Consider the following 16,974-nt stretch of genomic DNA (forward strand, 5'->3'; position numbering starts at 1 on the left):
CTGGAATTCTAATAAAAACTTAAAAAAAAGGCTACTTCCCTGAGATTACTTCAGTCTGAATTTTAATTATGGTCTGTCTGATCTACTTGTGGTTAAATTTCAAAGAGTAAACTCTGATGTTCAAAAAATGGTCTATAAAAGTGAGAGTATGGGTTTTAATAATGATCTGATAAAAGTCAGTTTATTGATTATGCTCACATTCCTTACATTTTTCCCAAGTCAACAAACTGTGTAGATTTATTAGTGTGCAACAAGTTGATAGCTTTACACAATCTCTTCATACATTACTGTAATTTACAGCTAATTGACACAACTACAGGATATAGTCCCACAACAATAAAAATATTTTTTTTATTTAGAACAAGGAAGCTATTAAAAATTAGAATAATGGACTTACAAGGGAAACACTGACAGACTCATATGGAAGCATAGTTACAAAGTAGGTGTAATGTGCTGTTCTTAAAACAAATTGCCAAATATTCTGTATGCTATGGTTTTTCTTTTGTTTTTCTTTTGGTTCATCTTGGAACATTTTCATCCCCCCTTTCCCTGTTACACCAACAGTAATACTGCAAGCTTAATATATCAAGGCAGCCTTTGAATATGTTCTCACATTTCCTGCTGTAGCTGAGGAGAATTTCTCAGACAAATGTAGGCCAAAGAGGTATATCATCCTTACCTCAGGATGATGGTTATAAATGCAACCAAATGCAGGTGGGTTTGGCTCACAGATCCAAGGGGAGAATGTTTAGAGATATAAGAAAATGAAAGGTGATTTTTAGTTGTGCAATAACACATGAATACATGTGAACATAAAAATTTATATAGATAAAACTCAAGATCTTTCCTTAATCCTCCTCCCTTTATCCAAATCCTTTACCCAGAAATAATCATTGTTTCATGTACCATTACATAAATATATATGTACAAATAATAATCTTTATTGCTTTTATTATTCTGTAATGCAAATCAAAGATCTTTTGTATTGTATTATATATTATATAATATTGTATTATATTGTATTGTATATTATATATTATATTGTATTATGTATTAGATATATATAGTATTGTATTATATTAGATTATATTATATATTATATATTATATATTATATATTATATTATATTATAGATTAATTATATATTATAGATTAATTATATAATTATATAATTATAGATTAATTATATATTATAGATTAATTATAGATTATATATTAAATTATATTGTATTGTTTTATATTATATTGTATTATATTGTATTATATATTAGATATATGTCTTAGTTCATTATTTTAAATTAATATATAGTATTCCATAATGTTTAATAACTTATCTACTTCCCTACTGAACAATGTTTAAATTGTTTCCAGTTTTCACTATGCTGCAATGAACATCCTTGTGCATGTGAGTGTTTCTATAAAATTACACAAAGAAGTGGGATTGACGGGGCACAGAGTATGTGCATTACTCATTTTAACAGATATTGCCAAGTGATTTCCCAAATGGCTATGCCAATTACACATCTGCCAGCAGTGTGCAAAAGTATACATGTTTGCAGGATGTTTTTCTGCAAATTTTTAGCCTTTTAGGCTGGGACTAGTAATACTAGATCATGCTGAGAAGACAATTGTCCACACTACCTGCCACCTGATAGGTATTCTGTAAATGGTAGTTCTTTCCCCCTTCCTTTAACCAATTCAAATCTGATGACATCAGCAAATTAAATAGAATGAAACTTATTAGCCAAGTAGACTAACTTTTAAGATAAAAGAGTGTACTGAAAAGTATTTAAATTTTTTTAATGTTTATTTATTTTTGAGAGAGACAGAGCATGAGTGGGAGAGGGGCAGAGAGGGAGACACAGAATCTGAAGCAAACTTCAGGCTCTGAGTTGTCAGCACAGAGCCTGACATGGAACTCCAACTCACAAACTGTGAGATCATGACCTGAGCCAAAGTCAGACGCTTAACTGACTGAGCCAACAAGGCCCCCAAGAGTCTACTGAGAAGTTTTATAAACTTGCAAAAATTAATGAGAACAAGGATAAGCACACACACACACACATCACATCACATCACACCTTTAGGACACTTATTTATAGTGGTATAGACAGGGTTACTTTATTCAGATGCCAAGACAGTAGTTATTTAAAAGAAAATTGGTGCATTTATACAAAGACTAGTTTGGTCTTAAAATGAAGAAATTACTCAATCTTCTTATATTTGAAAGCCAGTAAATTAATTCCATACTCAATCTTCTTATATTTGAAAGTCCAGTAAATTAATTCTATAACTTATAATTTACTTAATTAGTTTAAGCCTTCATTATTAGAATTAATCTAGGCAAATGTAGCTTTTCCCATTAAACCCTCATGGAAACAGAGGACAAGTGGAGTATTTCCAAAAAGTGAAATATTAAGGTGATAGCTTAATAAGGGTAAAAAAGATTAAGACATGTAGTGTTGACCAGCATGAACTTAAATCATAGCAGTATTAGGCTGATCAAAGGTTCAAAAAACCAACTGAATAGAAGGTTTATTAATTCCAGAAATACCTGCTAAAGAAAACATTTTCCTTGGAAGTCTACAAAAGTAAGTAAAATAGTGTGAGTAAATGTCTCAAATGAACATTATCTTAATGATGGAAGTTACTTTCAGTGGCATCTATCTCTAAGCAGGATTGCAGCAAGTCACCCCACAAATAGTCATTGCCTACTCCATAGGAAGTGATAAAAAATGTGAATAAGTGAATGAAGATGTCTTAGTTTCAAAGGCATCCCAGGAAAAGGACTAACTCTCCCACTTGATAACCTACATGAATGTTTAATTTTCAGTGTCACTTATATGTATATAGCTTACTTAAATCCTTCATGTTGAAAACATTAAATTCAATGAATAAGTACGTCTTCTGTGCTTCAGCCCCCTGTGCAACTGTCTTACATACCTTGTAATAAAATAATCAAAGCCTGGGGAAGAGGTAGTGATAAGTATAATAATCTAGTGGAAAGAGTCCTAGACTTAGGAATCAAGAATCCTGGGTTCTACTTATAGTTACACTATCAGCCAGCTGTGTGCCATCAAACAACTGATATCAAACTGATATCAAACAGGTCTCCCTGAGCGTCAGTTTCCTCATATGAGAAATGGAATTTGGGTGTGGGTGAGTGTGAATTAGAAGATAGGAGATGATTTCCAGCTTATTTTTCCATAGATACAAAGCAATTTCAAATCCTTTAAACTTGTCTGTCTTGCTTTCCTTTGATGATGATGATGATGATGATGATAACTAACACTAAGAGCTTTCTACGCCAAATAGATTACATAGATTATTTCATTTGACACTTAAAGCAATCCCATGAGGGAAGTACTATTATCATCCCATTTTACATATAAAAGTTACACAAAGATAGGTTAAGTAATTGGCTGAAAATCATAAAGCTAATACTAGAGTGTTAGAATTCCAACTCAAATAGCATGACTCCAGAACTCATGCTTTTAGTCACCATACTTTGCTGCATCTATAGGTTGCCTCATTATATTTTGTTTTTCAAGTTGTTGAACAAATTCTGTTAGATTTGACTAGTTCTTATAATAACAGGATAGATATTTGCCTTTTTTAAATTACTATCAAAAGTAACTTTTGAGTGCCTGAAAATAAGAGATCCACCCAAAAGTGACTGTGTGAAAGAATACCCTGATTAAATAACTTAAAATTCTAAAAACTTCAACGGAGTATTTTTTACAGACTGAATGATATATTTACAGAGTGTATGAAAAGGCCTTCAAACTCAATAAAACATTAAATTTTTCTTTACTACTCATATTGTCTAAGTCCTTCAATTTTTGTAAGAAGGCCCTACTTTTTATGTTTAAATATTCAGCACAGTATTGGGTTGTTTATTCCTGTGGCTCACATTTGCCATATATGTAACTATTGCCTTGTTGGCTACTATCTTTAGGTAGAGTTCTGGTAAAAAAAAATAATTTGGTTTATAATCATGTGGGCTTAGGCTTAGCATAAAATCCAAGCTGTTTTTCCCACACTTCCTAAAGTAATGATTTTCAACTTGTAAAGTTGTACCAGCCCTCTTCCTCCTTTTCCTTCTCTTTTTCCTCCATTTATAAAGCACATATGACATCACCAATTTTAAGATCAGAGTGGATTAAATCCATCTGCTTTTTGGGATAATTTCACTACATCACCTGAGATAATTGTCCATACCTTGGTATACCCTAAATCAGAGCTGGGAAACTCAAGTTGCCCTAGGAAGGATTCACAAAACTGCATCTTATTTCTGTTTGTTAAAATAGTTATGTTTTTCAGAATTAACAAATCATATGAAATGCAAATGGCCCCAATTTCTCAGTTACTCACCTCAGTGAGAGAGCTTTTCAGTAGCTCAGTGAAGTGCAGAAAGAAGGGAAAGCAGAAGCTGGAGAGGTGTTATTCTCCTTCAGGTAGAAGGAAAACTTTAAAAATCTAGGACATACTCTGAATTCCAGGATTATCTCAGGGCAAGACCTTGAAATTTAGAACAGATACTATTTTTTTTTCTTTGATATATTTTTTATACTTTCCACTCTGATAATGGAACATTACAATGGGGAAATCTATCAAATGATTTGCTGAATCTCAAAAATTTAAGCCTGTTTAAACTGAAAATACTTTAGTATCTAACTAAGGTTAATTAAGGGTGATAGTTGACATAGGGAAACTATCAACAGCTGGTTTCTAAATCTAGGACATTCATTAACTAGCTGTTATAACTTGGACACGTTATTATTCTGAGCTATTTGAGCCTCAATTTCTTTATTTGTACAATAGACAATAATACACAATGCATATTTTTACTTGCACACTGTACAGTGGATGTAATATTTTCCTACTTAGTTTTTGGAATTCCAGTGCGTAAAGAATGCATGTAAAAGAATTTCAAAAAAATACCATCTGTTAATATGAGGCATAATTTTTACTGGATTGGTTACATGTATAACTAAGTAATTTTTCAATACTTGTTATTCGATGGTGGTGAAAGAGATATAAAGCATAGACAGAATATACTCTCTACCCTTACCAAGCTTATAATTATTAGGTGGTAAAAACTATTAGTGTAAATAGAGATACAGTATCATAAGAGCTATGAGGAACTTACTATGAGAGTTTTTGAGAGCTAAGAGAAGATTTCAGCATGGCACAATTTAAGATTTCATCACAAGGTTACACTTGAGGAAACTGTTGAAAAATTGTTGTAATTTCAACATATCTAGATTGGTGAGGATGGGGAATGGGACATTTCAGGTATAAGAGCAACATGAGCAAACATTAGGGGCTATATTTAGAGAACAACAGTTTACATTTTGGCTGAAACAGAACACTAGAAGGGGAGTTTCAGGAAGTAAGGTCCCTAGAAGCCAGATAATGAAGGGCTCTGAAAGTCAGACTAAGAAATTTATAGACACTGAGTGTTGCTGAAGGTTTTATTGAAGCAGGCAATGATATAGGGTATTTGTAGGGAATTGAAGAAACTTTTCTAGATAACATATTCTTAGATATAATTATATTTGTGAATTATTTTAAAATAATGTTATGCAGGAAACTATGCATCCCAGCTGAAGTTTGTTTTAGAAAAGAAATGGGTAAATACTATTTTTGAGGGTAAAAATCTTTCCTTGGAAATTTTAAAATACATTTTGGTGTATGGGTGAATACTCAGCAGTAGTAGTAGTTTTTATGAGGGAATCTTGGGGCATATAACTGATGTGCTAAAACAATTACAGATAACTGAGCAAGATTCAATAAATAAAATCACTTCACCTAGACAGAATTTCAGGAACAGGGGAGGTAAAGAAAATATCTTTATAAGCAGACTAATTAGCAGCCTCAAACTATAATTTGCTTAAAGGATCACAAAAAGATCCCTGGGAAATAATATGATGACAGATCAGAGCCACTAACCCTTTAACAGAATTTGCCATAAGTAATGATAAATATTTGTTCATAGGGGAAAAATATAAATCAAATATAAATGCTTAATGTGACCAAAGAACTAAAATAGAAAATGAATTGGCTTATTAAATAGCTTCCTAATATATACGTTATGTGTTGTTCACTTTTTTAAAGAAGCAATTTGTGTCCTACTTTCCATTTTCAGTTCAAAGAGAAGGCATAGAAAGGTGAAGCCCACAAACAATCATAACTATATATCTTTATTAAAGCCATTGCTTACAGCCACATTCAGGCATTTTTGCAAGCCACAATCATAATGTGGGGGGAGAGAAAACACAGAAAAGCTGGGAGAGAAGGGAGAGGGGAGAGGGGGGAAAAAGAAGAGAGAAAGAGTGTAAGAGACAATTTCCAGTTCCATGCCACTCCCCAAAATATTTGTTTTGATTTGTCTTTGAGTTTTGATTTCTAAAAAAATCTCAACCCTCAACAAGTGTAGAGTCTATGGTGGAGGGGAAGAAGGACCACATCAATAATATACTACTCAGTATTATAAGTGTGTTATAGTTAAATAATATAAAGTGATACTAGGTAGGAGAACACATCTGGGATGGAGGTGGGAGTGGAGTACTACACTGAGGAGAGGGTAAGAAGATTCAGAATTGGAGATGTCTTCAAGAGGATAACTTTCCAGATGTATTTTGAGGGATAGGTAGAATTCCGGAGATGTGAGGGAAGGGTGGCTGTTGCCAGAGTGGGGAATGAAATGAACAAAGGCAGGGATAGGAGGGAGGCAAAATGCTCAGTCTGCTCAAGAAACAGAAAGCAGTACAGTGTGTCCAGAACACAAGGTGGGAGGAAGCAGGTAGTGAGAGATAAGACTGGAAAATTAGGATAAGACTGTTCTAAGGATCTAGGAGATCCTTTGACATCATCATGGTGAGGAGTTTGAACTTAATTTTGGAACTCAATTATCAAATTTTTTGAAAAGATTCTGTATTACAAATGAAATATCATTTTATTGCTGAGATTATAAATTCCATGCTAAGGTAAAATCTCACTTTATTTCTTAATAAAGCTCACTTTATTTCTTACTATTTCTATCAATGTTCTCCTAAAGCATTTATGAACTTTTAAATAACTAAAAATTTAATGAACTTATTATTATCCATTGCTGGAGCCTTGTATATTTTAATACAAAAGTCAATACAATCTATAAGAAAAATATTTTAAAAAAGAATTCTGAACAGCAGCAAAAAAGTCAGCCTTCTTTGTAAATAACAAAGTTTTAAAGTATTTAAATGTTCATTATATTATTATTTATGCCCCGGCTTGTGTCAAAAGATTTTAAATGGTTCATAATGGAAGCACATATAAGGAAATGATCATGAAGTATAAGTAAGAATCAGATATCAGATGTTACTGTGTGAGATAAATAAGAGTCAAATGTGTAGACCAGGAATATGGTGATTACAAGTATAGACCTGGAACTAGACTGTTAGATTTAAATTTTAGTTCTACCACATACTACCTATATGAACTTCAGTAAGTCATATAACATCTCACTGTTTCAGCTGCCACATCTGTAAAAATGGGAATGGCATTTGAACCTTACTAAAGTTTAAAATTGATTCAGTAGGTTAAGGGAGATAGGTAGTTTCAGAGAGGCTATGAAACCCAGATCATGTGTCCAAAACAAGGAAAGATGCATTTGGGGGTGCCTGGTTGGCTCAGTCAGTTAAGTGGTTAAGCATCCATCTCTAGGTTTCTGCTCAGGTCATCTCACTGTTAGCGAATTCATGCCCCAACTTGGGCTTCCTGCTGACAGGTCAGGGCGGAGCCTGGTTGGGATTTTCCCTCTCTTCCTCCCTCCCTCCCCCTACAGCATGCACTTTCTCTCTCAAAATAAACCTTAAAAACAAGGAAAGACAAAGAAAGAAAGAAAGAAAGAAAGAAAGAAAGAAAGAAAGAAAGAAAGAAAGAAAGATGCATTTTGATTGAGGGATGTAATTTTTCATCTTTTTCATCTTCTTAACCATTTACTCTGTCAAAAAGTGAGGTTCCAGGAAAATCATGTAGCTAGAAGGATACATACACGCATATATACATAAAAATATTTCATTCATTTCTTTTTAAAAAGGTTTATGAATTTAATTCTCTTTTTCCTGTAAACTTATACTTTGAGCATTTATGGCTTCATTTTTATTTCATTTTAATCTACCCATTATAGCTGATCATGTAAATTGACAACACTTTGATCACACATTTGTACCACCATAAATTTTCTTGAATGTGATGATCTTAAAGGTATTTCTATATTTAAATGAGTAGCCTGAATATACAGATTTGCAGTGTCCTGTAGAACACTCTGCAATGGTGGAAATGTTCTATATTTGTGTTATCCAATATAGCAGCCACTAGCTACATATGGCTGTAGAACAGTTAAAATGTGGCTAGTGTGACTGAGGAATGGAGTATTTAATTTTATTTGATTTTAATTAATTTAGATATAAATGAAAATAGTCACACGTTACCCTATTACAAGTGCAGCTTTAGAAGAAACATTAGGTAAGAATCAGACAGCAAACAAGCTTTAATGTTCAGTGTCACTACATTTTAGAAGAATAAAACAAAACCACAAACTAAAAACACTCCATCTAAAATATCAAAGACACTAAGAACATGGGAACTTCCAAATTACTCTTTCTAAAGGATACTTATGCCAGTAAACATTATAAATACATCCCTGCTATTCTAGTATTTTGATCATATACCATGAGTTTTAGAAAATTGTTTTAATGCTTTTCCTCATTAGTCTCTCTTAGCTAGTAGAGCCCTAATAAGCCTTTCAAGCATATGTCTTTACCCAATCTTTCCAGTGTTAAAAAAGCTCTTATTTTATACCCTATTCATTATCTATTATTTTATTTTGTCTGTGGCGCTAAGGGGTTTTTTGGCTATATTTTTATAAATCAATGATAAAATCGGAAAGAATTATTGAGTGCTCTATGCCAGGTAGTGTGCTGGACACCGTGACATGATATCTTATTCAATATTCACTAAAACCCTGAGGAAAGGTATTATTGTCCCCACTTTACCCATAAGGACACTGAGGTCCTGAGAGGTCAAGTAATTTATTCTAGGTTCTAGGGCTTAATACTTACTGTGTGTTAGGCACTATGCTGTGCGTTTTCCATCATATGTTATCAAATTTGACCCTAACAACTATCCTATGAGTTAAGTATTATTGTCCCATTTTACAGATTAAGCAACTGATCCCCATAGATAGCATGTCCCTGAACCAGGAATTAAACCTAAGACATTTAAAACATAAGTCTACATTCTTAGCCACTACACTAGACTGTTTCATAGTTTTGTTCTGCTAAAGTCTACCTTATCACTGCCCATTTATTATTTGCCTCTCTATAAGCCATTCCAAATAGATTCATATTTATGGGCATTTTCTCCACACAGTGTTTTTTTGTGACTCATATTTTCAATCTGAAAAATATGAAACTCTTCAGCCAACATCTATTGGCTTTCATTTTCTTACTGATAATCTTATCAAACAGTTCAAGACTTTGGTGCCGTAGATACAGGAGAGATGGCAAGACTTCTGGGAATGACAATTAGGTAAGAGATTACATTCATAGTATAGGACTTTGTTTTCTAAATATTTGGAAGCTTGTTGAAATGAATGGAACTCTCATGCTATCTAATTTGAACTTTAAAACTTTTAAAAACTAATAAATAATATAATGTTCCAAGAAGGAGTCTTAAAATGACTGTGAGAATCCCTGAACATAATAATAGTGACTTAGGAACAGTTTAGGACTAACAGTTTCAAAAGAGGCAATGTCTTTAAAAACCACCTGACATTTATGCTGGCAGAATTTGCCAAGGCAAACTGCCATTTGAATAAATTTCTTGAATAGTAAAAAAGATGCTTTTGTTAAAACCTTTCAACGTTAGTAACATGGTTAAATGCCTGCCTTAGGTTATTGTTGAATGTTGTTCTGAACTTTGTACAGGAAGAAACATATAAATTCTAATGATATTTTTTTTAGATGAAGCAAATACTTCCTTGATTTAGAATAAAATCTGTAATTCTGTTCTCATGTAAAGAAAGCAATAGGATGTATTAGAATGTACTAGTAATAGGACTTCTTCCCCTCATCCCTTTCCTCCAAAGGGAATTCCTCATATAAGAGAGTTTCTCTTCCTTTCCTGAAGGAACCTAGGAGAAAAAAATAAAGTGTACAGTCTCTTTGTACATGCTTTTTGTCTTTAAAAACTAGAAGTATATATATGCTCCATTGGAAATCAAAAAAAGATGCTATTGCCATAGCTGTTATTGTAAAAAAAAAAGTTAGCTAAAAAATACTTGTTTACAAAAAGTTTTTACTTTTATTTATTTTTTTAAAGTGTGCTCCAAATTTAGGAGGCATTCTGTTTTTTTTTTTTTTTTAATTTTAACGTTTATTATTGAGAGACAGAGAGACACAGAGTGTGAGCATGGGAGGGGTAGAGAGAGAGGGAGACACAGAATCCGAAGTAGGCTCCAGGCTCTGAGCTGTCAGGGGGAGCCCAATGTGTGGCTCAAACCCATGAACCGTGAGATTATGACCTGAGCCAAAGTAGGTCACCTAACCAATTGAGCCACCCAGGCGCCCCCAAAAGTTTTTGCTTTTAAATGGGGTTTAACAAACAAAAAGCAGAATCAGACCTATAAATAGAAAGAACTGATGGTTGCCAAAAGGAAGGGGTGTGAGGGTATGGGCAAAACAGGTGAAGGGGAGTGGGAGATACAGGCTTCCAGTATGGAATGAATAAATCACAGGAATAAACAGCACAGGGGCACTTGGGTGGCTCAGATAGTTAAGTGTCCAAGTGTCCAACTCTTGATTTAGGCTCAGGTCATGATCTAACAGTTCCTGGATTCAAGCCCCCCTGGAGCCTGCTTGGGATTTCTCTCTCTCCCTCTCTCTCTGCCCCTCCCCTCACTCACATTTTTTTGATAATAATAATAAATAATAAAAATAATAAACAGCATAGGAACTATAGTTAATGATATTGTAATTATACTGTAGAGGAACAGATGGCAGCTATACTTGTGGAGAGCATAGCATACTGTATAGAGAAGTTGAATCACTATGCAGTACACCTGAAACTAATGTAACATTGTGTCTCAGCTATAGTAAAAAAAATTAATAAAAATAAGTGGGATTTAAGAGCATGGCAACTCTCCTGGTTATTTTACCATGAATTACCGAACAAAGAAATTTGGATCATAGCAGTTAAAGGACCAGTTCACCTCCTTTCCCCTTGCCATGCCCCCTCCCCCACCTTTCCAAATACACACACAAGGAAAGCTTGTGAGTGTCATGGCCTGAAAACAGGCCCAGCAATTTATCAAACCTCCCTTAAATAAGAGACAACTGCCATGGGAATTTTTACCCAGCAATTAGTTGCACTCACAATTTCTATGGCTTTATTTAATTGTAAGCAAAACAAGGCTGACCAAAGCTGAAAACATGGGCCTCTTTATCCTATGACCTCATTCCATTTTAAGGCAACCTACTTCCCTGAACAATCATTCACGTTATTGACCACACCCTTGAACAACAATGTATCAAAACAACACACCCCTCCACACAGACGAGGAAATTTTTCTGATAGTGTATAAAAATCCTGGCACAGTGAGGGAGCTATCCACAATCTTTGTAACCAAAGAAAAGGGGAAAATATCACCTAAACAAAGATAAGCCCAAGCTGACTAATTATTGATAGCAGAAGTTATCAACACACATAAACATAGATTCTCCCCGGGAAGCTCTCTAGAGTTAAATTTGGTTTCAAGTTTTAAATTCAGAAGAATGGTAATCCATGCAGCACACATATTAAGAGGTCCCTTCTTTCACCAAAACTTATTTTATTCAATAAAATATTGATGGCCAAAGCACAAAATTATATTTAAAAATGAAATGTAGACATATGGAACACTTACAGACCACTTCCTATACATCTATCCTCAACATGGATTTTCTCTAGGATAAGCAAATGGTATTTATCCAAATAATTACTATGTTTTCTATATAATAGGCATTTAATAAATATTCAGTTCAATTAATGACTGGTATTAAAAAATATTTTATTTTGGGGACACCTGGGTGGCTCAGTCGGTTAGGCATCTCACTTTGGCTCAGGTCACGATCTCATGGTTCAAGAGTTCAAGCCCTGTATTGGGATCTGTGCTGACAGCTCAGAGCCTTGAGCCTGCTTGGGATTCCGTGCCTCCCTCTCTCTCTGCCTCTCCCCTGCACATACTCTGTCTCTGTCTCTGTCTCTGTGTCTCTCTCTCAAAAATAAATAAAACATTTAAAAAATGTAAAAACACTTTTTTTTATTTTGATTCAATTCTCTCTCATGCAAAAGAGCTCCTTTGCATACATGGAAAATATCTTAAACTTCATGAAAAGCTAATTAGTAGATGGGAAACATATGTTCAGTAATTTTACATCAATGGTATTCATTAAGACAGTTTTTCATTTTGTGTTGATAATGGTAAGCTAATATTTAAGCTTTTTAAAAGGTTGAGTTGTAAAATGTTTTATTTTGTTTTGTGTAGTTTCTAGAACTCCATTTATTTACAAGATTGCGTTCAGTTTTAAAATGCATCTGTGCCTTTGATTACCCTGTGTTTGATTTTACATGTCCATATATATAAATCTGGTCGTTTTAATTCTAGCATTAATTTATGTAATTTCATCAGCAACTGCTTTCTACATTCAATTTTCTCTGTTCTATCAATGAGATAAAACAATAAGTGAGAGAATAATGAAATATATCTGTTAATTATAGACGAGAAACAGGGCAACATTATATCTGGAGAAATTTAAAATATTTATATTTATAAACCCCATCTGAGTGCACAAGAAAGCAATAGAGGAAAACAATATACTAAAAAGAAACAGAAAATACTAAAGTGCTGCAAAAAGCATTTGGTTAAATCTAAAATGTCTACTACATAAGCTAAAATTAAGATTCAGGAAACAAAGAAGAGTGACAATTTCAGTTTCTCAAAGGGAACATATTTTACTACTGACAAGTATATTTTATTATTTATTTATTTATTTATTTTTAAAATGTGTATTTATTTATTTTGAGAGAGAATGAGCAGGGTAGGGACAGAGAGGAAGAGAGAGAATCCCAAGCAGGCTCTGAGCTGTCAGTGCAGAGCCCAATGGAAGACTCGATCCCGGGAACCATGAGATCATGATCTGAGCCCAAATCAAGAGTCTGACGCTTGCCACCCAAGTGCCCCTATTTATTTTATTTATTTTACAGTAAGCTCCATGCTCATCATGGAGTTTGAGCTCACAACCTTGAGATCAAGAGTCACCTGGTCTACTGATTGAGACAGTCATGTACCCCAATTATATATTTTTAAATCTTATGAATTATCTGAATGTCATCCAAAACACCAAAATGCTAAAGGCAATTAAAGTAAAAGTTTAACTGAATTTATGGTAAGCAACAATTGATTATAATACACAGGCCTAGCTGCCAGGATGACAAACTCTAGCCTCAGAATAGTTGCTACATACCAACTCAAAATGGCTCTAAAGTATGGCATATTAAAGAGAGACTTTATTAAAACATGAAACAAACAAAAAAAGATTTTGAGTAATATGTGCTGTTTGATTTTTCTTGGCATGGTACATAATAAAGCTTCTGCCACATCTTACCCATTACATTACCAGGAAGGTAATTTCATATAAAATCTAGGTTCTACTTTACACAATGACATCCTGTTAAGAAATAGGGAGAAAGAAAAATAAAATAGAAGAGTTTCTTCATCACATTGTTTGTGACAGCTACCTAAATAATTCTTGCCAAATTATCTTTTAGTGGATTTGTGAACACCCTTTGATATCTAACTAGGTTTGAAATTTTATGGTCAAATTTTCTTCTTGTTTCACTAAGGGAATGAAACTTCTTAGTTTTGTCCTTTACTAAATATATAGAATTTCACTTACCTCATCCTCACACAACCTTTTTTTTTTCTTTTCAATTAAAAAAAACTTCAGACTTCACAACATTCTCCATTCCAATCTCTTATCCAAGCTTTTGTGGCAATACTTGATTTCCCTAGGGTGCTTTATAAATTTGTCTATGGGAAACTGTGCTTCAGGATGGCAATAGTCTTATAAGGATTGCTTTAGCAATTGCCAGGTAAAAAGAAGAAAAGTCTTGTAAAAAAGCTTGACCAGCTTGGTCCTGGGATTTTTAAAAAGGACAGTTGAACTAAGGAGTATACAATAAAGTGATCCTAAAATTTGTTCTGTAGTCAATATTTACAATTTGTTAAATTTCCACTCTTAAATTTTTATCTATATTTCCTTTACTAGCAAGTTGACAAGAAAAAGGGTTAATGTTTTTAAATAACTATGACAGGGTGATTTTAGCATTTCTATGATAATAGTAACCTGTTTTTGCATTGTTTTGGGGCTACTAAGGAACATAGATGATACCCACTTTGTTGTTCATTAACATCCTAATACTAAATATTAGAATTTACATTTGCATTATTATTATCAGTTATACAAAGTAGTATTTTTTTATCTTTATATTTTCTTCCTTTGACTTCAATACAGGTGGAAGTTTTTTTCAACTAGAAAATTACCTACAGTAAATTCTGGATTTTTTCTTCATAATTTCCCCCCCAAATTAAGCTACGCACAAAATGTCAGTAAAATTGTGGTCTTTGTAGTTGTTGGGTTATCTAGGTCTTTCAAAATTCTTTAAAAAGTTTTATTATATACTTTAGAAATTTTGCTTTATATTCTACTTTACATTGTGGTTTTTGGGAAAATAACCCATATTATTCCAGATTTATACAAGAATCCAACATCAGATAATATCATCCCAATGGTTGCTTTTTGAACTTTTTACTGTATAAATTTTATCTTGAAAACATAATTTTAGTTTAGACAGATGTTTCCAGAAAGTTTAAATTCATACAAATTTAATGTAAAGGGATTCAAAGAATGAAAACAAACAGAGCTGTTAATTTTACATAGTCTTGCAATGTTCTTTTACATTCATTGGCAAGATTATTAGCACAGATACTAATGCTAAATAGCCCCTTTAAAAGTAAATTTATTTTATTTTAAAGGGTGCCTTAAAGTTCTGCCTTTTTAAACTTTTATATAACAATTACTTACATCTTGCTTTCCTCAGTCCTATATCCACTCTTTCAATCCTCTGTCTGCCAATATTCATAAATTATTCACTTTGGCTATACAAGAACCAGTGTGTTGTTTTCAGAAGATGAAACACATACAGCAATTTGAAATGATATTTGTGCCTATCACTTATCCTGGAGCAGCACACTGTTTGCTGAACACAAATAATTGCTCATCACTCCATATAAGCCATTGCCCCTGTACTACCATATTTGATATTAAAAAAAATCTATTTGTTTCTGAAATCAAGTGAATCAGTGGGAACTTACTCTATAAAAATCATTGTATTCAAGTTGAGGATTGTTTTTGCGGTAAAGGCAAATAAATACTTCGGGTCAGATATTCCAATCAAATCCAACAAAAAATGAGTCATCGTATGCTCTAGTTAGATTATAAAACTCACTGAAGCTGTTAAAACAACCACAAGCACTAGGAAGTGAAAAAACAGCAAGAGATGGAATTTAGGTGACTGTACATTGCATATATAGCTGCAATCCACCAAGAGATAACATCCTGTAGAACAGAGGCAGAGAAGCTGAAAGAAAAGAAATGAGGTTGAAGACATTCCCTATGAATTTGGCTTAACTATCATTGTGGTACCTGAGAATGGTTGCTCCAAACCAAATTTTGGTAGGAGGAGGCAGTTTTGAGAGGGGAGACCACTTCCTGTGAGTTGATGGGGTCCAAGGCCTGAACCACCTTGTTCATGGGCCCACTGTAGGTTCTCACTCTCTCATACACTACATTTTTTTCTGGAAGGTGCTGGGTTTGGCTTGACTGATGGTGGCAGTGGTAATGCTGGGTTTGGCACTCCGGCACCTCTGGGGACTGCTGAGTCTCACAGCTACTGCTGCTGTTCTCATTCCAACAGCTTGAGCTCATGATGTTCTCAGTGGTCAGCAAAGTACTCCTCAGACACTCTCCCTACAGAAAAAACAGAGAGAGAGAGAGAGCGCTCATGAATAAGGGTAGGAAGGAAGGCAAGCATGCACATGTAGAAGCCATTTATCAACCCCTTCTGCTTATAATGGTGCCCAGGAGAGGTTAGAGTTACCTGAGCAGCAGCAGGAGCAGGTCTGTCAGCTTCAGAGGAGGCAGCAGGTATTTGAGTGCAAATGAAAAGTTGAGTCACCCTGTGAGATTGCTCCAGGAAATGGTACTGACACACCCCTCAGGGGTGGATTCACCTGGCAGGTTTACCTACCAGGAGAGGCCCTGCTTTGCCACGGAGATTCAAGGCTGTATTTGAGTAGGTAAGAGAGTTTGAAAAGAACAGAAATGTGGGATTTTTAGGGCTGAAGCCAGAGCTTCCAAGTCCACAGGCTTGGAAATTCATTTAACTGTAAATAGGCAGACAAAGACATGCTCATGCCTAAATTTACTAGAGAAAAAAAGTCACAAACATCACATGAAAGTGACTTACTCATGGTTCTTAAGCTTAGCAAAAAAAATTACAAGCATGGGTGTTATCATTCCAGAGTCCCAGACCAAAATATAAGGTATTTGCCTAAGGACACCCTAATTTTTACATATAAATTTGCATTCTTTGCAAACCCCAGCTGGTAATTACAGTTAAGGGAGATTGCTTTGGGGTCTACTTCTAGCAACTCTAATTTATGGGCCTGTGCATCTTGAACCAGGCCTAGTATGACTTTCTAATGTACATTGAACTGGATTTGTCTAAATGATTGAATTATTGTCTATAAATGGGAGATTGGTCAAGAAAGCTGTTACCATTCCACAAATACTTTGCATTTCAGCATTTGTTTTTATTGTTTTGCAT

At 34.0% G+C, this 16,974-nt stretch overlaps 1 protein-coding gene across 1 annotated transcript in view; it reads right to left on the reverse strand.

Moving 5' to 3' along the window:
• Window positions 1–16,321, reverse strand: part of POF1B (POF1B actin binding protein) — a 115,875-nt gene extending 99,554 nt beyond the window's left edge. Inside the window, exons 1-2 of the mRNA XM_027053732.2 lie at window positions 16,246–16,321; window positions 15,792–16,115 (exon numbers count right to left, since the gene is read on the reverse strand). Coding sequence (XP_026909533.2) covers window positions 15,792–16,073 — 282 coding nt within the window. The 5' untranslated portion in view covers window positions 16,074–16,115; window positions 16,246–16,321. The remainder of the gene's footprint in view (window positions 1–15,791; window positions 16,116–16,245) is intronic.
• Between the last annotated feature and the right edge of the window lie 653 nt (window positions 16,322–16,974).

This window comes from Acinonyx jubatus, chromosome X (assembly GCF_027475565.1).
Source record: "Acinonyx jubatus isolate Ajub_Pintada_27869175 chromosome X, VMU_Ajub_asm_v1.0, whole genome shotgun sequence".
In the NCBI taxonomy this organism is placed as follows: domain Eukaryota; kingdom Metazoa; phylum Chordata; class Mammalia; order Carnivora; family Felidae; genus Acinonyx; species Acinonyx jubatus.